Source organism: Rhizomucor pusillus, assembly GCF_041956525.1.
Source record: "Rhizomucor pusillus strain CBS 183.67 unplaced genomic scaffold VTP01scaffold_8, whole genome shotgun sequence".
NCBI classification, from domain to species: domain Eukaryota; kingdom Fungi; phylum Mucoromycota; class Mucoromycetes; order Mucorales; family Lichtheimiaceae; genus Rhizomucor; species Rhizomucor pusillus.
Window position 1 is genome coordinate 18,132 of NW_027192150.1, and position 23,057 is coordinate 41,188.

At 45.0% G+C, this 23,057-nt stretch overlaps 11 protein-coding genes across 11 annotated transcripts; 4 read left to right on the forward strand and 7 right to left on the reverse strand.

Moving 5' to 3' along the window:
• Positions 1–87: 87 nt before the first annotated feature.
• On the reverse strand, positions 88–1,570 carry VTP01DRAFT_9972 (uncharacterized protein; the record flags this gene model as incomplete). The annotated part of the gene is made up of 8 exons (XM_069389255.1): positions 88–272; positions 337–475; positions 548–652; positions 723–873; positions 952–1,045; positions 1,102–1,144; positions 1,224–1,387; positions 1,462–1,570. 8 exons carry the CDS (start codon positions 1,568–1,570, stop codon positions 88–90), a joined length of 990 nt encoding a protein of 329 aa, XP_069239397.1.
• Positions 1,571–1,895: 325 nt separating this feature from the next.
• VTP01DRAFT_9973 (uncharacterized protein) lies at positions 1,896–4,235 on the forward strand (the record flags this gene model as incomplete). Its single annotated transcript, XM_069389256.1, has 13 exons — positions 1,896–2,051; positions 2,112–2,313; positions 2,374–2,451; positions 2,522–2,627; positions 2,683–2,737; positions 2,800–2,946; positions 3,006–3,085; positions 3,147–3,245; positions 3,309–3,449; positions 3,506–3,644; positions 3,708–3,968; positions 4,030–4,066; positions 4,123–4,235. 13 exons carry the CDS (start codon positions 1,896–1,898, stop codon positions 4,233–4,235), a joined length of 1,614 nt encoding a protein of 537 aa, XP_069239398.1.
• A 74-nt stretch (positions 4,236–4,309) lies between these two features.
• VTP01DRAFT_9974 (uncharacterized protein) lies at positions 4,310–6,590 on the reverse strand (the record flags this gene model as incomplete). Its single annotated transcript, XM_069389257.1, has 4 exons — positions 4,310–4,417; positions 4,479–4,533; positions 4,589–4,965; positions 5,022–6,590. The coding sequence occupies 4 exons, from the start codon at positions 6,588–6,590 to the stop codon at positions 4,310–4,312; spliced, it is 2,109 nt and encodes a 702-aa protein (XP_069239399.1).
• A 131-nt stretch (positions 6,591–6,721) lies between these two features.
• Positions 6,722–10,392, forward strand: VTP01DRAFT_9975 (uncharacterized protein; the record flags this gene model as incomplete). The annotated part of the gene is made up of 14 exons (XM_069389258.1): positions 6,722–6,916; positions 6,974–6,997; positions 7,057–7,152; positions 7,239–7,328; positions 7,385–7,639; positions 7,703–7,866; positions 7,922–8,488; positions 8,543–8,630; positions 8,696–8,851; positions 8,912–9,049; positions 9,112–9,493; positions 9,555–9,871; positions 9,932–10,105; positions 10,165–10,392. The coding sequence occupies 14 exons, from the start codon at positions 6,722–6,724 to the stop codon at positions 10,390–10,392; spliced, it is 2,874 nt and encodes a 957-aa protein (XP_069239400.1).
• Positions 10,393–10,737: 345 nt separating this feature from the next.
• Positions 10,738–12,070, reverse strand: VTP01DRAFT_9976 (uncharacterized protein; the record flags this gene model as incomplete). The annotated part of the gene is made up of 6 exons (XM_069389259.1): positions 10,738–11,003; positions 11,059–11,226; positions 11,281–11,367; positions 11,438–11,656; positions 11,744–11,778; positions 11,868–12,070. The coding sequence occupies 6 exons, from the start codon at positions 12,068–12,070 to the stop codon at positions 10,738–10,740; spliced, it is 978 nt and encodes a 325-aa protein (XP_069239401.1).
• A 453-nt stretch (positions 12,071–12,523) lies between these two features.
• On the forward strand, positions 12,524–14,220 carry VTP01DRAFT_9977 (uncharacterized protein; the record flags this gene model as incomplete). The annotated part of the gene is made up of 8 exons (XM_069389260.1): positions 12,524–12,742; positions 12,812–12,919; positions 12,981–13,052; positions 13,109–13,195; positions 13,259–13,410; positions 13,467–13,786; positions 13,845–13,993; positions 14,056–14,220. The coding sequence occupies 8 exons, from the start codon at positions 12,524–12,526 to the stop codon at positions 14,218–14,220; spliced, it is 1,272 nt and encodes a 423-aa protein (XP_069239402.1).
• An 80-nt stretch (positions 14,221–14,300) lies between these two features.
• VTP01DRAFT_9978 (uncharacterized protein) lies at positions 14,301–15,718 on the reverse strand (the record flags this gene model as incomplete). The annotated part of the gene is made up of 9 exons (XM_069389261.1): positions 14,301–14,365; positions 14,435–14,511; positions 14,580–14,681; positions 14,737–14,768; positions 14,831–14,971; positions 15,036–15,103; positions 15,162–15,256; positions 15,327–15,372; positions 15,433–15,718. 9 exons carry the CDS (start codon positions 15,716–15,718, stop codon positions 14,301–14,303), a joined length of 912 nt encoding a protein of 303 aa, XP_069239403.1.
• Positions 15,719–16,204: 486 nt separating this feature from the next.
• On the reverse strand, positions 16,205–17,327 carry VTP01DRAFT_9979 (uncharacterized protein; the record flags this gene model as incomplete). The annotated part of the gene is made up of 2 exons (XM_069389262.1): positions 16,205–17,185; positions 17,247–17,327. The coding sequence occupies 2 exons, from the start codon at positions 17,325–17,327 to the stop codon at positions 16,205–16,207; spliced, it is 1,062 nt and encodes a 353-aa protein (XP_069239404.1).
• Positions 17,328–17,488: 161 nt separating this feature from the next.
• Positions 17,489–18,152, forward strand: VTP01DRAFT_9980 (uncharacterized protein; the record flags this gene model as incomplete). Its single annotated transcript, XM_069389264.1, has 3 exons — positions 17,489–17,647; positions 17,716–17,800; positions 17,851–18,152. 3 exons carry the CDS (start codon positions 17,489–17,491, stop codon positions 18,150–18,152), a joined length of 546 nt encoding a protein of 181 aa, XP_069239405.1.
• A 22-nt stretch (positions 18,153–18,174) lies between these two features.
• Positions 18,175–20,614, reverse strand: VTP01DRAFT_9981 (uncharacterized protein; the record flags this gene model as incomplete). The annotated part of the gene is made up of 9 exons (XM_069389265.1): positions 18,175–18,290; positions 18,352–18,637; positions 18,703–18,842; positions 18,903–19,110; positions 19,180–19,886; positions 19,946–20,037; positions 20,096–20,270; positions 20,331–20,478; positions 20,534–20,614. 9 exons carry the CDS (start codon positions 20,612–20,614, stop codon positions 18,175–18,177), a joined length of 1,953 nt encoding a protein of 650 aa, XP_069239406.1.
• A 199-nt stretch (positions 20,615–20,813) lies between these two features.
• On the reverse strand, positions 20,814–23,025 carry VTP01DRAFT_9982 (uncharacterized protein; the record flags this gene model as incomplete). The annotated part of the gene is made up of 6 exons (XM_069389266.1): positions 20,814–21,094; positions 21,152–21,455; positions 21,517–22,177; positions 22,314–22,377; positions 22,446–22,679; positions 22,749–23,025. The coding sequence occupies 6 exons, from the start codon at positions 23,023–23,025 to the stop codon at positions 20,814–20,816; spliced, it is 1,821 nt and encodes a 606-aa protein (XP_069239407.1).
• Positions 23,026–23,057: the final 32 nt, after the last annotated feature.

A 23,057-nucleotide genomic window follows, 5' to 3' on the forward strand; every position in this document is an offset into this window, starting at 1 on the left:
TAGAAAAGGAAGATGTGTAAAGCTAAGTGGAAAATAAAAAGAAGGCTTTGCTTATTTTTGTATATCAATAGCAAGCGAACGACAACTTTACTGTTTAATTTGGAAAGGCTCTACTAGCATCTTACTAAATTCTTTAATATCCTCGGTACCACGAACTTCCTTGGTCAGCAATGGCATCCGTACAATGTGGAAATCCTCGTAAAGGTCATAGATTTGCTCGAGGTATTTTTGCTGCATTTTGTGTCGTACGTTGCAGTGCTCGCAATTTGAACCTTGTAATAAACTGTGAGCAAAATGCGAAATACTTTTGCTTTCGACACATATTGATTAACTCACCTTCCTTGGGGAATAAAAGCTGGTTCACAACAATGTTGTGCGTATCAATGTGGTAAGCTGTCAGCTCTTGGATCATGCGCTCAGTTTCATACAGCGACAAAAATTCAGAAATGCAGACACAGATGAAGGTGGTAATATTCTATGCATTGAGGGATATGAATTAGCAACCAGAGAAAGAAAGCATGCCATTACAGAATCAGAGCATCCTTACAGGGTCCTTGAACTGGTTGTTGACTTCGGTAATGACAGAGCGCATTTCTTCTAACTTTGAGAACATATCTTCCTGGTTTGCATTAAGACCCATCATGCCTGAAACCTGTTTGGCAGATAATATATCATGAGCATATATCTCTCTCAATGTATGAAACACATTTGCATATCTGTACCTGCTGGAACATAGGGCCGAAGCGACCGCTAAGGCCGCTAATTTTGGCCAGAGCTTTCTCCAAGACAGTTGGGAAGGAAAGGAAGCGCAAAGTGTGACCAGTAGGAGCAGTGTCAAAGACAATGACGGAATACTTCATGGATTTGACTTGCCTATTCGATTAAAAATGCACGTAGAGTCGAGTCAATATCCGCAACAATCATCCTATTCCAAAAACACAATGCACTCACTTCATGACTTCCGCGAAACCCATTGCTTCATCTACACCTGGAATAGCGTATGCCAAGTCTTGTACCATGCTTCCCATTGCGTTGCCCTGATCAGCTTAAGACCAATGCATTAGTCCACGTGACACGCAAGTCAGGCATTTCTCATCCTACATTGTTCAATCATTTCTTGAATGCTGGAGGTAGGGTCAATTTCCTAAACCATAATCATACTTCTACGTTAGTATCCACTGAACAGTAGCATAGGCGATGCAAATATATCGTAAAGTAATTACCATTGCATACAGGTTATCGAAACCGTTCACAAGTGTAGCCTCCTTGGAGAACTTTTGGCCAAAAGCGTCCGACAAGTTATGTGCCGGATCCGTCGAGATAAGCAAGACAGACTCTCGTACTTTGGAAAGCTGCACTGCCAAAGAGCATGAAGTGGTGGTTTTACCTACAAATACGTAAAGCCTTAGAACATCGCAGGTACACCAAGCCTTGCATTCAAGAAGCCAAGAAAAGTCTTACCAACACCGCCCTTGCCACCTACGAAAATCCAGTGCAGAGACTTTTGGTCGAGCACATTCTTGAGGGTTGGCTCGAGAGGTTGGAACTCATCGTCGGAAATGTCAGACATGATCTCTAAAGAGTGCCGTGGAAGGAATGAACACGTTTTGGCCCTCATTTTGGGATTCAGCAACATTTTTTTGGATTCTCATGCACCAGAGGCAACCGAGAAATTCGTATCTCCCATTAAGACTCTTGAAAATATCAATACCAAACCTTTGATGGTACTACAGCACTTATCCATGTAGCTATTAATATGATAGCTCGTCGAGAGTAATTGCATATATAATGTAATGAGCCTTTTGTGGCGACGTGTATACCTGCAGAAGATATGGAGTCGGAACGCAAAAAAGAGCTGCTGCTGTCAAAAGGGCAACTCTCTGCACTTCCACGAAATGTCGCAAGCCGAGCCCATGGAGGTTGATCAGCACGATCAACGTATACGATGCACCATTCCACAGCGTATATTTGCCCAAATCGACTACCCCGGCAATGTGCGGAATATCGATCGCGCGCTGGAGACACTCGGAGGCGAGAAGGAGATCAGTAACGTGAGCTAACAAATTTCTGCGTATCTTGAAGATATTAAATATATTAACGCGTCTAAAAAGGCGTTAGAGCACAACGAAGAGAGCTTAAAGTTAAACTATAGACCGAACGACCCATTTTCCCATGCTATCAATGGCACAATCTTGCCACATTCAGGGCTCGCCGTCAAAATAACTCGAAGAAAAAAGAAAAATCGACCTGAAGAAGAAGCGACGTACAGTGCAGAGATCCTGGGGACTGTTGTCAAAATATGTCGCTTCCGAGGTAAGATATATTCATCACGATTCTGCGACTTGGCCAATTTTCATATTCGGCGAATATAAGCATTATCCGATTTCCAATACATCGTACCACAAAATGATCCTATACGGCAACTTCGAACGGCAATGGACAAAGGAGATGGTGAGTAATATAAATGGGATCTTCAAGATACTGATATATGCTAAAGTTGTTTGCTTCTTTCCCTGACAAGGCAATGTACTATATAACTTTCGTATCACCAATGACTACAACTCGATTCCATTTCAGCGCATACCGCCGCCTCAATTTTGCGTACGACAGGCACCGAATTTTTACAGGTAAAGATATCCAGCAGGTTCTGTCCATCTTACGCTAACTTTAATTTTTTCAAAGATATCAACAAAATTCACCGGTTGTCCGTGTTAAAGTTCGCTTGCGTGATGGATCGGTAAATGCACCAAATCATCGAAAATATTGCGCGAGGGTGCTAAAGCAACTATGTAAATTCAGTATGCCATTAGGCTGGTCTCTCGTAAGCCCAACGAAACTTTCAGTGAGATTATATTAGCGTACAACGACCCAGCTCCAACATCATCGCCTTTACCTATGGAGAAAATGCCGATTGAAGAACGCCAGGTGGCCGAGAAAGTTGCAAAGGTGAGATAATGTGAGATCTTGTAGCGGTACTATATGGGATCTTGACCTTTCTCCGGTAGCTCTTTGAGGAACGACCTATCTGGCCAAGACTGGGCATTAAAACGCACCTTGAAGTAAAAGAATACAGATTTTTACGGCGGTAAGAATGGAACAGATATGTATATAATTCAATGACCACTTCTCTGACATTACGCTGGCAGAGCTTTGGTTGCAAATGCCTACACGTTTAGATCTGGTCCTTGGCGTGAATGCTGGATCAAGTATGGTGTTGATCCGAGAACCGACCCCATGTACAATATGCAAGTATTACCATCTTTCCTTTTTTAATTCGCTTGATACTGGTGAACTTACAATGGAATTAGATACCAGAATGTTGACGCTAGACGTATAATTACCGGGCATCAGCGGGCAGAAATGCAGCATATACAACGCAGAAGGAAACCAAGGTTTCTTCCGGACGTGCCACGAGCAAGCGAAGCGGCGCATGAGAGCAAAGGTCAAAAGTAAGTGCAGCAAAAGATACCAAATCATCCTTTTCAATCAACTGATTGAGGTGCAGTGTCAAGGAAGACCCAGATGCATACATATTCGATGGATTGCATTTACGCCCGAGCGTAAACTATTTGCTGTGCGATATCACAGATCCAGACGTTACGCCCATTATCAATAACCCAAAGTACTTGAAATCAACGTGGACGGTAAGTTAACGGCTTGCCTGCTTGCAAGAAAAAATCTGTCTTTACAAATGAAACTTTATGCAGAAACTAAGCGGCTGGTATTACTCTTGCGCCTACGAGCGACTGCGAATGGTTGTCAGGAAGAAGCTCGAAGAACTTACGAAGCACGGAAGCGCCTCGCCGTATCCAAACATTTTAGACGGATTGGACGAACTGGTCGAAAAGGAAAAAGTTTCAGACAACGACGAAACCAACAAGTACGAAGTTATTGACGAGGAGAATGGAGTTGAGCAATGGGCTTCGCAGGCAGAAGCGGAAAATCAGGAGAATGAAATAGCACTTCGGGTAAGATAATTGCAACGTTGTTCCTTACATTTGATAGAAACTGAGTATCTTCCTTTTTCAGATGATGGAATCCATGCAAATGTTAAAACAGACTCAAGGTATGCGTTGGAAATTAATCACTAAAGCAAGCTGTGCGACTAACGATACATATCAGGCATCGGCGAAGATATGGAAGACTTTGATGCTCTAGAGGAGTATGATATCGATGAACTTTTGGAGGCAGAAGCAGAGGCAGAGGAAGAAGACGCGGAAGATCAGGAAGAGTAATGAATGTCATGAATCTCTAGCTACATGGTATGAATATTGTATTTACAAATATACTTTTGCAAAATGAAATCAATCTAGCTTCGTCGTACTTGCGGCTGACGCATACCGTAGTATCCTGCGGAGGATACTTTTCTCTTGCTGTCTATCAGTGCATCAACTTCTGCTTTTGATAATCCCTTGATCTATCAACCGAGTACGAAGCTTGTTATATTGTGAAATCAGCAATGGCGATTTCATGCTCACCTTGAGAGATTCGGGCTGGAATTTGTAGAGTATAGTACCCAATGTACCATCGTATCTGATTGAGCTTTGAGTATTTGACCTTTTGGTATGACCATTCAATATTTTCATACCTATTCTTTTTAACATCTAAATGTCGTGCACCAATGTCATCACCTTTTTGAAGGATAATCACATTGTCTGCTTCTTGAGTGATTTTTGCGCTGCCAAACACAGAGTTGATATCCAGCTGGTCGCCGGGATCTTTGCGAGGATGCACCACAAGTGTAATATGTACATCGTGATTTGTTGCAAAAGCTCGTAGCTCAGCTACGGCGTCGTCCTGAAGTTCCCACCTATCCAGGGTGCTTCTTCCTTGTTGTGATAACATGAATTGTAAATTGTCGAGGATGATATGTCGTACATCGTATGCGTAGACTGCATGGTTGCAAGCTTTGAGCACGTCGCGAATTGGAGTACTGCTAAAGAATTTTAGAAAGTACAGTGGAAGCTAACAGCAATTATTAGTACAATGACAAACAACCGAATGCCACGGTCTACCCTTACTTGTTGAAATTGGTCTGCCCACACAGGAAATTCTTCTGGATGTTTGCTCAAATCCTTGCCCGCGAATTGATAAAGCATCCTCTTGGCAAGCCGTTTGTTTGCAATTTCAAATGAGCCCCAAAGCGTTGGTACACCACTCTTACAATAATCCAAGCTAAGCTGGCTGATGACTGTTGTCTTGCCCATACCCGTCGGCCCAGTCAAAATGGTGAGCTCTCCAGGGCGATGACCTTTAAGAATGCTATTGAGAGCTGGAAGATCGTTCGATTGCACTCCCCGCGTCTGCTCCGGATTCATGATCTCCCTGTACACCTCCTCTCGAAGATCCATAAAATCCAAAATTTGCTCATGTTTCACCCGTCTTGCAGAATTAAGCATGCCTTTCAGATCGCCACCTTGTATCATTGCTTCGTATGCTGTCTTGGGTCCTTCAGGATCTCCTTCCTTGCTGTTCACAAGCAAACAACGTCCCTCACCCAGTTTCTTGGCGAAGCGCTCTGCAGCTGCATTTCCGTCAAGGTCATCATCCAACCAGACATAAATTTTTGAGAAACGCTCCAGCAGCGGTAACACAGATTCATGCAGCTGATAATTTATCGTTGGCAATGCAAAACTGGGAATACCGGTTGCCTGATACGCTGCCATTGCATCAAGCTCACGTCGCGTCAATATCACTGTGTGATCTTCCGCCGTTGCCAAGTGGTATCCAAACAATCCAGCCGATCTTGATTCACTGATGTTTGGCGGGTCATAGGTAATTATAGAGTTCACATCGTCCAGGGAACACGCTTTGATTCGTACGGTTTCCTCCCTAAATTCTGCTTTTGCTTCCGTATCTGATCCATTATTTGATAATTTGTACGTAAGTGCTGTCTGTGGGAAAGTATAACATGGCGGGCCACTCTTCATTTGATCTTCTACTGGCTTCTCCTTCGCTTCCTTCAATCTAGTACTGGGATCCGCATAATATGCCAATCCCACTCTATATTTTTTGATGATCTCTGGTCCAAGTTTATACTCTGTCGTCAATTTTTCAAGCATCTGTGTGTTCTGCTGGAGCTGCATAGGATAACTTTCAATTTGTTTAGTTGGACAAGAGAACGTTGAACCCCCCTTCAATATACTAGAAGCTGTACAGAGAGCATAATTGTCTGAAGAACCGAGCTTCTTCTCTAAAGCTGTGGTGAAACTAGACCACGAGCCGCTTGCGTGACAAGTTTTGCAGCTGTATTTCCCGGTATCCAATTCGATGTGCGCTGCAAAACTGGCTTTACGTACTTTCAGACAGTGTGGGCAGTTTGTAATAATAGTTCCGGCTTTCCCGGATGGTCCGGGTCGTTGGTTGTGCTCCTCGAGAAACTTGATAATGTCAACCTCCTTCCGAGGTACGCGATCCATTCCCGTTTCACTCTTCTGAGGACTTTCTGCTGCGCGTTTCTTCAAGACTTCTACCGACGAACTTGGGCGGGAAGTTACGCATCGTTTTGGAAAAATCGCAATTGCTGGCTGCGTTGTAGTACGCCGGATAGATCCCGCACGTAGCAGGATCTGTCGTCCGATCTTGAACATGTCAAAGCGGGAAAAGGTACGACAACGATGGACCGGCGTTTCAACTCCAGTGTGCTCAATTTTCATTTTTCCAACAATACTTGAGAGAACCTTACTGCCACCGCCGCTGCTGCTGCCACTGCTCCTTATTGATGGACCAAGTCAATGCGCTCCTAGAAAGAACAAGATTTGCAAACATTAAGGATAATGACACGGCAGTTGTGTCTTTCATTGGGGCACCCGGATTTCGCACTCGTCCGGATTACAGTCGTGCCAAACTTTCTAGCACGCCAGTAACGGTTGCTAACCGTATTATCGGCACGGAAGTTTTCGTTTGCGCAGGAGAGGTAACGCCAGCTTTACTATTGTGAAAAAAGAGAATGGTATTAACTGATACTATGTAGCGACTACCACGGCATACTACACAGGTACATTCGCATGGTCATACGTCGCGACTTGATTTTTCATGTCTGATCAATTCGCATAGTTTTCCAAGCATCTGCAATTATATGTGGATACAAGAATTAGAACTGCGTATTTTTACCTGGACACATCGGCTAATGTTGATCAGGCTTCAGACGAGGTATGTATGCCTGCGTGCTGCGAGCGTCACAATTATTAATTTCCACAGCTTGGTAACTGATCACAGTTTAACATATCCGTTTGCAGAGCGATGATGAGCAGTTATCATTTTGGAAAAACAAGATATGTATTATGCTGGAATTTCTATTTTTATTCATGGTATCTCAGCTGGTTATTGTAAGTACAAAACGAATAGATGGATGCATTGCTGCTTTTACAAACATATTTTCTAGCCAATACTGCCTTCAGGCTCGCCTTCAAAAGAATTTTTATCGACGCTGGTTGCACTTTCTCAGATAAAGCGGACTTCATATACCCAATTGATGCAGCTACAGACTCTTGTGTGGAAATCGTTGGGCATACCTCCACCACCGACAGAAACCAGCACTGAACGTCGCGATAGTAGTAAACGCGACAGGGATCGCAGTGGGCCGCATTGGTCAGGACCGATCGAGAATGTGCCTGTGTTGATATTCGTGTCTGCGGATGTAAGCATATACTGTGAGGCAACATCCACAGGAATGATGAGATATTAATGCACAGTGGGATAGTCGCCGATATTTCATATCGAGAACCTCGATCGCACAGCAGTATCTGTGGCGTTGAAGCAGCATCAAGAAAGTCTTCAGCATAGGCTTAGAGTTTTGCTCCGAGCATCAAATCTCACTACAGCGCACTCTGACAGTAGATCCAGTCACGATTTGATGCATGGCAGGTAATGTATTCTAATTCCACTTTACTTTGGCAATTTCCTAAATGGTTTTATCCAGGCTTTTGTTTTTATTGCCAACATCGTCGCAGCCATTTGTTCACATTATTCCTGAACAATATCAGGAAACAGTATCAAAGAGCACGGATATTAAGGGTAATCTGGAATTTACCTTTGAGGAACCTATTTCTTTATCAAGCTGGCTTGAACAAGATGAATCGAATTCTTCTTCTTCACGACCTAGCGGTGCACAGTCTAAAGCGACAGATCGACACTCTGTCAAGTCGCTGATTGATGAATGTGGGGATAAACTCTTGCGAAACTTTTACAGCCATTGGCTCCGAGCCGTTACGTCTAGAAGCTTGACACATTTCGGCCCGAACAGACGTGAGGCAGAAGCGAGACGATCCAATATTATTCTGCCGTCTGCTTTGCAACTGGCGACCACCATGACGCTTTTGAAAGCTGTCCTGATCGATTATCAGGTTGCTCCAGCAGAAGCCCGGCCTGTTGCCGAATTTGTCCAGACATGCGCCACGAATGCAAAGGGTATACTGCATCAAGTAGAAGCGATCCTCAGGAAGAAAGTTTGTGACAGAGTACAAGTTGAACGAGTATTTTCAAAAATGTAGGTAGAGTGAACATAGCCATTGTAAGACATTTTAGCTGACTGTTCCGTTAGTACTTGCGCAGATATTGTCCGGAAGTGCGTGGAGGTATATTTGCAAGATTCGCCCGCCTACTATACTCGGCAGTATCATTTGTGGAAGGCAAGTACATAAAATTTCTGGCGATAGAAAGATGTACTCAGATTGATGATTTACACATACTTCAGAGAGCGAGTGTCATGCGACTCTATCAGTCATTGGCTAGAGGACCGTGTGCAGCCGAATACGCGCAAAAGCTGGAATCGGACTGCGAGAATTTATGGAGGCAAGGTCGGCAAAGTTGTGAAGAGATCAGTTTGACAGGAAAAGTATGCCGACTTCAGGTAATTAATATGATCATCTCTGCATTTCCAGCAAGATATCTAAAGAGAATCTCCATTTAGGCTGGTCACGAAGAAGCTTCCGGCAAAACAACTGGAGAAAAGTCTGCTGCTTTGCAGCACAACAGTGGATGTACGCATTACCACGCTTGTACCTGCGGCAGGACGCAAAAATTGCGAGAGGATCCATTCAATGTTTGGGTGAGTGCATGTAAATAGCAACCACAAAAAGCAAATCTTAACATGTGCATAATTCGATGTAGGAAGCAAACATCGGTTTTTACAAACGATTTTCCTGCTGTCTTGCGGAAGGTCACCAAGCATTAATTATCGAAAAGTCGACAGAGGGCGATCAACTAGTGACCTCGTTTGCAGGGAATGAACTACCGGAGAACAGCACAATTCTCTTGTATCTTGGTCCGGCATCATCGTACAAGAACAGCGTTGGACTCAACAAATATGAAGGCTTCATGAATAACACTGACTATCTGGTACCTTGGAACCTGACAGCCATTGTCGAGGAAGGCAAAAAGCAGATGGAAGCGGCCGCCGCAGCGGATGCAGTCAAATCGAACAAAGAAGCCGAGCGACAAACGAATGATATAGACGCAACGCAGTGGCCGAAGCTTGGCTCTAACGTTGAAGGTAAGAAGAATCTTGTAACCTAAAATTGATTTGGTGGCCTCGATCTGAACATGACAAACAGCTCCTCAAAATGAAAAGAAGCCTTCTTCATCAAACATATCCTCGTTGAGCGTGGCCAACCTTGATGCGTTTCCAGCTCTAGGGACCGCCGCCAAAACGAAACCGGCCGTGCCTGCGCCTAAACCTCAACTGGTGTACGATATCCAGAACGGGAAGAAAGAGAAACGCAGGAGGGATGGTAAGAGAAGAGATCATCATCGCTTGGAGGGACAGATTCGTGGCTTCCTCGGCGCAGAGTACGAGTGCCCTCTTGGTCACAGATTCATAAGCTGTGGAAATGGAAAGATATGTAAACTGGGCCACAAGGATCATCCAAAGGTAAGATGTTTTTCTATCGTTAGAGAAGAGAACAAAAGATGCCAATGTGTCTGCGTGTAGGAGCATGCAGTTTACTTTGTTCACCAAGATCTTCCGCTGTACCTTACATGCCCTTGCAACTTTGAGGGTGGTCGTCAGAAGAATGCACCTGTCGAGATAACTGCTCAGTTGCAACGTCTTTACATCGTCACGCCCGATGCGCCTATCACCATTTCAATGGAACCTAGAGTGAGGGTGAGTTAAGCAAGATATGAGCGGACAACCAGATGTCATTTGTTAACCTAGGGCTGCAGGTGAAAGTGCCTGGCACTGAAAGCGTAATGGAAACAAACTTGGGCTTCACATCGAAATTGGAATTTCCTCACGATGGATTCTACGTACTACGGCTTCCTTACATCTACACAGACGAAGCAGGACGGCCTATCCCCATAGACCCGGACCCAGAAAAGAAGCTCAATGCTGGAGCGTTTATGAAAGATTGTTTCCAAGTACGATTCAACGATAGCCACGTCGCAAGCTGAGTCAGAGGGAGAGAGACAAACGAACGCAACGATGTGTATCGGTCTTCTCCTCGTTTATCTTGTCTGTTACAAAGCATACGCATATATACAACCAACAGGTTGCCGGTTGTTTTTCTTTAACGACGAAAGATTCTCAAACGAGTTTCCTCTATCTGTACCTTTACCTTTGATCTCTGGGTACAGAAAAGACTCTAGGCAGACTTGGAGATACTGTCACCTTCATTCAGCAATGCGTGTGCTCTGTCTTGTTTTTGTGGCAGCTTTTTTACTTGTTTGCAACAAAATAGAATGTATACAAAGGCATATGCATTCATTGTTTTTTTTAGTCTAATAAAGCATTTTGCTTTAATTGGCGTATATGATGGTCGGTTCTGGATCTAAAAATGATGTTTCTACAATGCTGTTATCTTCCTTGACCCGCACGCGAAGACCATCAAAAGCAGGCGCAACGTGTAGACGTTCTTGCTGTTGCAAAGGTCTTAGTTCTTCGGTAAGTGAGTAGTGATCTATTCTGTGCGTGGTTCCAACCAAGTAGGTCTTGAGAGCTCTAACTTGACGCGCCGCAGCCAAGGCATCGTCTAGTGCAAAGTGTGAAGCATGTGTTTCACCATCTAGACAGTATGAAGGTTAGCCTTGTTCAAAACGGATAGGTTGCAATTTACATACATCTTAAACAATCAATGATGAAGATTTTGGAAGGTCCATTCACGTATTTTATCCGTTCCATGGTTTCCGGTGGAATATAGTTAGTATCCGAGACATAGCTTATATTTCCCATCTTGAATCCATAGCACCAGTACGGTTCTCCCGTTGATAGATATAGACCATGATGGACTATTTTTCGCATCAGTTGGCATCTTAAGAAACGCTCTCAAATTAATTAGGTACCTGGCAAAGGCAAGAATTCCAAGTCATGGATTGAAAACGGTGCATCGTCAATAACCTTATACTTGAATGTGGCGACATCGCCTCCACCTATGTAGATAGAAGTTGTGTAGTTAGCGACAAGATAAAAAGAATTCTTTTGTTGCGTAGGAATACTTGCCAGTGGCATGTCGTGAATCAACCAAGAATGGAAATGTAATGCGCACAGTGTCCATGGTTTCGGCATTGAGATATACATCGATGGATGGCTGGATGCTAGCACCAAGTGTCCATTGTCTCAAGGCATCCATGCCGTAGCATGCATCGGCGTGCCCGTGTGTTAGAATGACACCATCTAGCTCCCGAATACCGTAGCGAGGGAATAACTCGAGTGCGCTTTCTGCATAGACCGGGTTTAGCAGCTTGCACCCCACCTTTTATCCTTATCTCTTGCTCTTTTTTCTAAAATCCTTATCTTCAAACGTACCATAAAAGGTCTTGCCACAATCGATAAGTACAGTGCTACATGGAAAGAACAAAAACAAGAAGAATAGGGTAAGAAATTTGCCTAGTTTAAGGGGAACCCTCTCTCGAGGCTGTAAGACACACACCGGAGCCGTGCTTCCGGGGGATCGCTGTGCTTTCTGAATCGGACGACCATGGAAGTGTTCTTTTTCATGTTCTTGCGACCTTCAGGTGTCATGGCCGAGACACATACTTTGCACGTTGGCGGCTGTTCTGTCAAGCACGAGACATTGGGGATTGCACCTGACGTGCCGGTGCCAAGGAATATGATTTCCACAACTGTCGCCATGTGCCCGTCTACTATCTGCTGCTGCTGCGTCTGTGTCTGTGTGTCACACCTGCAAAGATACTTCTGCGGAGATGATCCTTCTCCCAAAAGATGAGCTACTGGAATTGGATTTAATCTATGTACTGCTTGAAAATACATATAAATAATACTCTAGTAATATATGAAGAATGCTGGCGTACGATGCAGACTGTTCTTTTATTGTTGCAGGGTGTAGCAATCGATTCCATGGAAATGATATTGTATCGAGTTTTGCTAATGCTTTCAAGACAATTCATTTCCATTTAGATAGAGCAGTTTGATTAACAATGCATCAAGTGTCTGAAGCGGCATACTAAAGATGTGCTGTTATTACGTGTACAATGTCCTCTTTAACAAGCGCGATCGACCGTTATAAGCAAGCAACAATGCTCTCGAAAAAGTCCGCATCTATCACTTTTTCCAGCATTTTTGGATATGTCTCGAAGAGTTGTCGTGACAGGACTGGGTCTTGTATCCCCCGTGGGCGTAGGCATAAAGCGAGCATGGTCAAATCTTCTGGAAGGCTACTGCGGTGTGACCTCCCTGGCAGACAGGGAGGCATATCATAAATTACCCGTGCAGATAGCTGCTGTCGTGCCACAGGGGCCCAAAGATCAAGGCCAATTCACGGCAAAAGAATGGCTCGATCGAGGTGTGGGTATCCCTGACTTTGCTTGGCAGAATAACAGCGAACTAACATTCAGCATTCCTGTTGCTCTATAGGACGAACGAGTTATGGCACCATTCACGCAGTATGCCATTGCGGCTGCGCGACAAGCACTCGCCGACGCTGAGTGGGCTCCAGATAGTGATTACGAGAAACAGCGCACTGTAAGAAAGGAAAAAATAATGAGAGAAACATATGACCAATCGGTAGTATTCAACTCGGCAGGGTGTATGTATCGGTTCCGGCATGGGCGGGTTTGAAGACATTGTATCGACATCCGTATCTTACGAGACAGCCGTAAGTTTCTCTTTATTCGATTTCCAGCAATGTATCTCACTGATGCACAAAAAAAGGGACCTCGCAAAGTATCACCTATGTTTGTGCCAAGGATCCTCATCAACATGGCCGCGGGGCACCTTACAATGAAATACGGATTCCAGGTACGATGCCAATCCAAAAACTATATCGGACACGTAGTAGTCATAAACAAAAACCAACCGCAGGGTCCAAACCACGCAGCTTCCACTGCTTGCACAACTGGAGCTCACTCGATAGGAGATGCCATGAGGTTCATCAAATACGGCGACGCAGACGTGATGATTGCCGGTGGCACAGAAGCTTGCATTCATCCACTTGCAATTGCAGGGTTTGCAAAGTATGTATGTTCTGTGAAAGGATGGATACCAGTGCACTCGATTGATGAGTTATTAGAGCAAAATCGCTAGCTGCCAGCTACAATGATAATCCTACCGCATCTTCGCGACCTTTCGACAAGGATCGATGCGGTTTTGTCATGGGCGAAGGCGCTGGCATTGTTGTTTTGGAGGAGCTAGAGCATGCGAAGAAGCGAGGTGCAAGGATATACGCAGAAGTAGCTGGCTATGGACTATCTGGAGATGCGTACCACATGACAGCCCCTCCAGAAGACGGAGCAGGCGCGGCACTTTCGATGCAACGAGCGCTGGCAGCTGCCAAGTTGTCCCCGGCGCAAGTTGGTTACGTTAACGCACATGCTACCAGCACGCCTGTTGGTAAGGATTTGGATTCGAGGATGCTTACGAGAACAAGTAGTAATGACAACAACAAAAGGCGATGTTGCAGAAAATCGTGCCATCAAACGAGTATTTGAAGGCCACTGGGATACTGTGAACGTATCTTCTACCAAGGGCGCAACAGGTCATCTTTTGGGCGCTGCTGGCTCGGTTGAAGCTGTCTTCACCATCTTGGCATTGTACCACGTAAGTGTTCATTGTTCCCATATCAAAATCAAGGCAGGATCTCAACGTTCATCGTTCGCCAGGGCGTTCTTCCTCCGACGCTCAACCTGCATAATCTCGACAACGAATTTAATTTAAATTACGTGCCCCTCGTCGCCCAAGAACACAAGGAGATCAAGGCCGCTTTAACGAACAGTTTTGGATTTGGCGGCACCAACGCATCTCTGTGCTTCACCAAAGTTGAATAATCTACAGAACAACACGAAAAGGGCGAAAACTTTTGAATCAACAAGAAAGGGTTTCCATACGTTTCATATGAAAACTTTCTTTATCGCAAAGGACTGTATGGCAACGGTCTAAGAATATAGGAAGACATGCTGTTTACTAAGCGAACTGTAATACATCGATGACAACGAATGTAAATAAACGCAGGAACATATTCGTCCAATCCACTCTACTTACCTGTGTTGTATACGGTTTCGGCCCAGCCATCCACGTTCCATGCGTCCTCGCGCGTCGTCTTTCGAGTTTGAAGATCGCTAAATTATCGGTGAACTTCGTCAGTAGGCGGTTCCGAGATGATCTCTCTCTGTAGGCGGCGACTTACGGATAGGTCCACATGTGATGAACTGTGTGGAGTTCGCCGAGCTGGCTAAACCATGCCCCGACAGGTTCACAAAATTGACGCCGACATTCTAATCCCTTGCGCCTAAGAAAGAGATCAGCACGTAGTTTCTTTACCACCAGCCGCTGTCCTCCCTTACCAATGCATTTCCCATTCCAGCAAGCGTCCAGGCTATTTAGCGAAAGGACTTTTTGTGAGGTTTGAACAGTTGTGCTGCTGTTGCCGCGCATTACCTTGAGGTTATACTTTCTAAGCTCGTATATTCCGTTTGTAATTTTCGGAGGCGACGTTTCCCAGAAGGAGAACTCGAGCATCATGTTGTTCTCACGAGAATCCAGCAGGGGGCGGAGTTGTTTCATGAACTCGTTGTAAGACTGTAACGAAAACGATTAATCAAAGGTATCGAGCATTCCGGTCCAATAGAGAGAGACTTCTTACGGGATCTTGGGCGAGACGCGTCGTGGTGTGCTGATGGCCAGGATATCCCTTGTATTCCCAGATATGCACTGATATACACAGCTGGTTAAAACCTGCATCGTGATAAAGATGCGGTGTATACTTTACCGAAAGTGTCCAATTCTCCTACGATGACTTCCCAGCTGCCGCATAAATGGAGCTCATTGGCGGGGTCGTTCGCGATTTGGGGAAGATACGTCGATCTAAAACGGGCAATGCGCATACGTCAACGGGGTCTTGCATAGAGCGAACCGTCATCAAACCTCCACTTACACAAGCTTGATATACTCATCGACCTTGTCTGGGCGAACCTTGTGTTCTTGCAAAACACGGGCGTGAGCAGGGCAGGTAACTAACTAGAAAAACAAGACCCTCTTACTTTGCAACTCGTGCACGTATTTGCCTCTTGCCAGCATCTTTGAATGCGTTTGGCTTTCTTCCTCCTTGATCTTCTTGGATCCATACAGCACAGTCTCAATGAACTCGTTGGCAATATTTTGCTTTTTGTTTTGCTCGCCCTGGCTTTCCGTGTCCTTTGCGCTTGACGGTGAGAAGAAGTCTGGAGTCTTTTGCAGCAACGCAGGTGAAGACGTGCTAAGCAAACGTCTGGAGTGCACCAGGGTCGAGTTTGCGAGCGAGCGCCGCAGTAAGAACTTTGCCATCATGATATTTTGAGAAGAAGAAAAGAAAGAAAAAGCGAAAAAAGCGTGTGAGATCAGGGAACCATCATTTCCCTTTTATGTGCGATCCTGCATGGTTGAATTTGTTCAGGGTCAGCTCGAAACAAGCATTTGCTGGGAAACATTTGCCCAACAATACAATATTCCTGCTATAAGTTCCTCATCAAGGTATATTTTGTCTTCCTGTATATAGGCCAATTCGAAGGTGGCTCTAGTTTTGTCACTTTATATCGTGGAAAGATGTATCTACGTAAAATGTTCTCACTCTCAGGTTCGTATACTGTATGGTACTGGGAGCCATTACTAAAAAAGCATGCATGTGAAAAGAAAGATTGAACAACACTTTGATAATTTTTTAGCCTCTTCCAATATTTAAATCAAGTACTCATTTGGACACTAAAAGTGTTTACCCTCTGGGAAACAAGAGCGATATTTACAGAATGAATGTGGTAAACCAACAGCATCAAATTACTAGAACATTACAGTATCGCGCAGGGCAAATCTAGGGATCTTTCTATAGTCTCCTTCCTTTCCTAGTCTCCAGAGGTATACATCGAGATTGCCCTCGTTCATATTTGATATCGGACCATTCTGCCGGGAGAGACGGCAAATATCCTCGCATGCAACAACAGAGGCGGCACGCATGGCGGTTGCTCGTTCCACACCAATGTCCTTGTTGTCGTCGATATCTTTTTGCCAGTCTTCAGGGATCTCTATGATGCCGAGGTGCACAAGCATAGTGGGAACAACATTGTCAGCGAACACGGTGAGGTCGTCGATATCCGCAAATGCAAATCGCTCAGGGTCTTGTTCGTGGAAGAACATCCAGACGTGGTATGTTAAAATCTGTGCCTTCTTCAAAAGATATACTCGTTCACCGTAAAAAGTGTACGTGTCATTGAGACCAGGGAATGCTTTCACGAGGTGTCCGACAAGTCGAGCAGCAGATGGCTTTTGGTTAGGCTGCGGCCGTGTGACATCCAAGATGAAGGTTGCCAAATCCTTGTAACCGTGAGTCTTCAGAAACTCGCCTGTGGTGTTGAGCACATTGGCAATTCCTTCAGCAAGCGGGCGCAACTCGTTTGCCTCGGTCATGGTGACGAACGGCATATTTGGCGGGTGAACTTCTCGATCAATTGGAAACTGGAAGATCTCGGCGGCGCGGTAGGGAGTCATGGATACGAATGTATCAACATCCATGGGTGTTCCGCCAATGTGTAACGACATGACACCGAATCGTATCGTATCAAATGCACCTCTGCCAGCCAACTCATGCAAAGGTACTCGATATCCGCTTCCAAAGTTCAATAAATCAATCAAGGCAACAAAGTTCAATTCTTCAGCAAGGCTTGAGAATTTGAGTGGCATCTTCATGGGTGTATCGATGGAGAGTTCCTGGTACTGGTTCTTATCGAGGTTTTTGAGAAACTTTTCAACGCTTTCCGCAGAGACCTGTCAAGATCCACGTCAGATCAAGCTTGACAACTGCGATCTTGGGACAAACTACACTTACTTTGACAGGGCTCTTCTCGACGAGAGCTCGGCAAGAAGATCGCACAATTTCCAAGTAGTTTTCAATATTGTCAGTAGACATAAGTAGTCGTGGGAGAGAAGAGAGAAGGGTGAGGTACCAGGCTGGACTTTTAATATACACGCGCAGAGGGCTGCGGCTCCGTGTTGCTGTTGCGGCATCGCGTTCCACCAGATCCGCGTTTCACCCTTTTTTTTTAAAAGCTTCTCTTGAACACAACAAAAATGGCAACTGAGGATTCAAGCGAACAGATCCCAAAGCAGACAGAACGAGTACCAGGAACAACGATCCTTCCGCTAGCGAGAGTAAAACGTATTATCAAAGAAGATCGCGATGTCAACCTGATCAATCCTGAGGCAACTTTCTGCGTTACCTATGCCACGGTATACCAACATGACAGAGAGGCATTGGGATCAACGCAAACGACCTAACGAACCTGGTTCTTTTGCAGGAGCTTTTCATAGAATATCTAGTCAACGAGGGCCTTACGCGAGCAAAGCGGGATAAACGTAAAACAGTATATTACAAGGATCTGGGTACGGTGCGTAACCGACGTTGCAACGGATATCAACTAACATGCTTGCAGCCTCTACGGTTAGCGAAATAGAACAGTTTGAATTTTTAGAAGACGTAATTCCACCCACAATGACACTCAAAGCAGCTTTGGAACGACGGAGCGATGCTTTAGACGAAGAAGGAGGCTCATCATCAGCACCGCCTGCTAAGCGGCAAAAGTCAGAACATGATCAGCAAGCAGCAGCAGCAGCAGCCATACCGTCACAAATTACAGAGGATAAAATGGAATCGCAGGAAGCGGATGATGAGAAACCCGTCTCAAACGACGACGTAGCCCCACAGCAGGAACAGCAAACACCTTCCCAAGAATAAACCGCTTCATTTTTTTGGAATTTTATTTCGTTTCCAATGCAAAGTTGGGCACCTCCTTCGATGCTTTCCAAAAGACGTGGTCTGCTTTTTTGAACTTTTTGTGGGTTCGCAGATGGGTCACATAGAGACGGTACAGTTCTTTGGTGGAACGACTAGAGTTAGCATTCCTTGTACGACCGAATGTCTAAACCACACATACCTTCTTTGTGCTCATCCAGCCGAGTGGCCATCTCGTAAACGTATTCGATATCTTGATTATTTTCGGAAGGATGCTTGTTTTCAATATCGAGACATGTCTTGTAAAATGCATATGTAGGGTAAAAGTTGCGAATGATCTTCTTGTATGCAGCTCTCGCTGCTTCTATGCCGTTGGTTTCGTATGCCCATTCCACGTAGCTTGAGAGTACAAAATCTTTGACGCGGTCTCGATCTACAGATTCGGATGTCAAGGATGGAAGCAACGCTGAAGCTTCCTGACAAGCGTCCTACAAATGCCAAACATTTAGCGCTACTGCATTTCACAACCCATATCACCCATCACGTGACTTACAGTGTAAAGGCGGTCTGTTTCAAGATCGGATACATTGCCGTCTTTGCATTCTTTTTCAATCCAGTCGCAGTATGCTTCCCACAAATCTGGTGATGTCGGGTTTTCACTCAATGCTTGCTTGAATAGACTTCGTGTCTTGTCTATTTCAATGATTAGTTATGCAGAAAAAAGAACATTCATTAAGCAACTTCATTTCTTACCTCCTTCACTTTTCAGTTGAATTCTAAGGATCCAAAGTGCAGGTTCCTTCGGATAACTTTCGACAGCCTGCCGGATGATCTTTTGTGCTTGTTCTCGGTTTGTCTGCAAGAAGTGTTCGGTATATGCTTTGTATATTCTTCCAGAGGTGGTCTTTTGTTTGATGGACGTTTTGAAAATCCGTTCCAGCATTTTAGCGAAATAGATTTTCTAAAACCGAGGAGAGAGAGAGAGAGATCAGCGATGAATTGCCAGTAGGAAGTGAGCGTCGTAGCTTACCAAGTTCTCCTCAATATCCTTCTCCTGCCAACTGCGCAGGAAATCAATGTATCGCTCGTACATTTCTGACGTTGGGATATCCTTGACAGCATTGTTGAACTCTTCGATGCATGCTTGCACAGCAGGCACAAATGCTGGGTCTTGGTACGATATGTACCTTGGTGAATCTGTGGATACTGCGCTTTCAGCTAGTAAGTGTCGTGCAGCCAAGTACGCACGAGCGTCAGGCCGGGAGCCCATATCGCGTCGGATAGTGTCAAGAACATGTTCGCGTCCCTTTTTGGTGTTGGTGAATGTACGGTATATATCAATGAATTTTGTTCGGAACTCTAGGTCCTCTGGAATAGCCTGGATCGCACTGTCGTAGACGATCGTTGCTAGCACGCCCTGCAATATCGGGTTTACGCCTTCCCGCAGCGCATCCGCAGTTTTGTTTTGAGCGTTTTTGACACTCTTCTTTTGTTCCTCGTTTTCATCGTCTGACTCCTCGCCAGTAATTGTTGGAAGCATAATCATGTTTTCATCATCCTGGTCCATTTCCATATCCTGCTCAACTTGCTTCTGCTCCTCTGTCATTTCTTCTTCGTTGATACCGAGAATCCGCCGCCGAGCTTTAATCTTTTCAACGTATAACATTTCCAGTTTGAAATATTCATGCCAAAGTGTCTTGGATTCCGGATTCAGACGTAAAGCCCGTTGCATTAAAACTAGCATGAATTACATTAGCCTTATCGTTGTTTGTAAAAGATATAATTCAAAAGCATACCTCTGGCAGAACCAATATTTGCATTATTTTCAAATTCCCAGGACGCTGCCATTATCCACAGAGTTATCTTTTTGGGATGAAATTGCAGTGCACTGATAAATGACATTAGCCCAACTTTTGATCTCTATAAACTCAAAATTCAATACATACTTTGCAAAAATGCCACTGAGCAAGTTCTCTGCACGAATGCCCTTGACATAGTCAATGTACTGCATCCATAGAGAAACGTCTCCCTTGAATTTGTTTGTTGCGCGCTTGAAAATAAACAAGATACGTCGTTGACCTGCATAGTCGGATACACCTTGTTTGAGGTCACCAGATGTTGCTGATGGCAATAGAAATTCGTTAGCTAGGCGGCCATATTCTAGTGACAGACATATCTTACCCTCAATTCGAACCTTGCGTTTCTTTCGCAGCTCCTCCAAATTCATCTCATACTCGATATACCGCAAGAAATCGATCTTTTTCGCAATTCGACGCTTCAGTGCATATTCAAAATTGGTTCGTTTCTTGACGATCAGCTTGATTTCAGCCTAGCGTGACATTTTAGTACAATTTGCATTGCGGAAAGAATAGAAAAGAACATACATTGCTAAACAGTCCCTTGTTCTCGAGATCCTCGAGCTCAGGGACCATTTGTTCCAAGTAGTACTGCACGGTTTCCGCCATTTTGTTGATTTACGACACTAAGGCCGATTAGATCTGATCGTGGACTTTTTTGTAAAGTTGCAAAGTCGGCAGAGTTTAAAGTAATGGGAATGTCCAAGCCTCCGCAGTTTCCGAAACGGGTATCCTCGTTCAGGTACCGCTTACAAATGCATTGTCTCGATTCGTTTATTTCAAACAGTTTTTTTTTTACAAATAGTCATCAAGCTATAGGTCTCATTTGTCGACCCACTTTGGTGAGCCCCACTTGGAACGGAAAGGGCGACGAATCATGCATCCTGTGAGATATGAGATTTTCGGTACTACCGCCGCTGCTACTGTCCATGATTTGATTAACAACCGGCCAATCCACATCTGCTTCCGTATCAGATGGTGTCACGGGCGACATATTTGGATCGTTTTCATCAGTCATTGTTGCTGCTGCAGCCATAGATTGCCTTGGTGAGAAATTCCAGTCCAATGTTTTCCGTTGCAAAATACCACCTAAGCCAACAATTGTAAACAACCTGGTTATTTCTCTGGCACTATGTTTTTGCTTACCAGGCACTACAACATCATCCTGATACTGGTAGAAATACTGTGCCTGCTGCTGCTTCTTTGAAGACAGTTTTGGCGAAAGTTTTCCCTGCAGGTTAGCATGTCGAGCAAGGTACCGCTGGAGTGTCCGAGGAGACGGGGCTTTGCGGATAAAAGGATCATTCAGAACATCGGTAACCGAATACCTAGCACTTGGATCCTTGTTCAGACATCGTTCCAGAAAACACTCAAACTGTGCTGTGCTTTCGTAGGGGCAGCCGCTCTTTTCCAGGGTTGGTGGCGGGTCATAAAGGATAAGAGAAAAGATCTGTGTATACCGTGTTAAAACGTTATCGCTTCAAAATAAGCGTATATATGTGGCTACTTGCAGTAATCGGATCATACTCGGTGTAGGGAGGTCGACCGCAGGCCAGCTCGATCGTCGTGATACCCAGAGACCATATATCTACTTTGCTGTTGTAAGGTTGGTTCTGCAGAATCTCAGGCGCCATCCAACAAGGTGTCCCAACAAACGATTGGCGCACGGCGGCCTTGTCATTTGGTCGACTGAATATGCTGGATTCCACGCTTGAAGATGGCACATGCAAATGGTTTCCAGTGCCTCGACTAGATAATAAACTTGCATCGTTCCTGTTAAAAGAGGATCCATTTGTTGAGGGTGGTAACACACGTAAAGAAGGGACGGCATCGTCGTTGCCACCCGCGCCGCGGCTGACACAAGTGCTCCACTGATCAACAGTGCTACCAGGCACAGGAACCAGTGGCGGCAGCTGGAATTGTACTTGGAGTGTGCTTTGGGTGTCACAGGTACTTTCAGTGCCGGTATGCACCATGGGATGATGTAATATATTGCTACAGGAACGCAGTTGTTTACCCTGCCGCACCAGCAAGTGGTTACTTACGCCAAAATCGGCGAGTTTGATAATTCCGGTGTCACGATCCAGGAGGACGTTCGCAGACTTGATATCACGGTGCACGAGACCATTCGCGTGGAGGTATTCAAGACCCTGAGCTACTTGCTTGATAATGCTAAATGTTTACGTACTCACGTATTAGTATAACATACTCTGGGCAATGCATATTGATAAATTGATCAGAAAGGGGGAGGAGGGAGAGCAGAGAAATAATTGTGCTCTGTCCCTTCTCGCGTCGTCAATGTACTTGCCATGCAACAATCAGCTCCTCGAGCCCCTCCCGATCGTTCTGGACCAGCAAATCATGGCATGAACCTGGAACAGGAAATTTTTTAAATCAGGTGCTAATTAAACGCTATAGTGATCCTAAAACTCTCACTTGCCTGCGGACATGATCGGCATAACAATGTACAAATGCGACCGAGACACAAAGCTTTGATGGACTGGCAGCAAATGCGTGTGGCGACACAAGGTCATTATTTGTATCTCCTTGCGCAAAGCATCTAGTCGAGACCCATCGTCGTCGCGAAGAAGCTCCAGGTTCACTTTCTTGATGGCAACTACAGACTGCGTGGGCTTGTATATTGCTGAGAACACTGCCGCCGACGCACCCCATCCTGGAAAAGGGTATCGTTGTCACATAAAAATAAACTATCAATCAACAAGCTTGTCCCTTTTCAAAATACCTATTATTTGCGTCGTCTCGTAATCGTCAGCGTTGGAGGAATATCCAGCTACATGGTCTTGTTTGACGGCAGACGATGCCTCTGTTCGACCGGAACGGAACGACGATTTGAACCGGCTCACCAGTCCACTCAGCGAACGCTGTCTTGACAACTGTTGTTGAAGTTGCTGCTGCTGTTGCACGCTTGGTGTATCCGTCGTCAAGGACGATGAAGTACCCGCGCTACCGTTGTTCGCGCTGTTTCTGCGAGCGCGGAGCCTGGTAGCAGAAGCAACCATGCGGTTTAATGACCGTTGCCTTGACGCTCCAC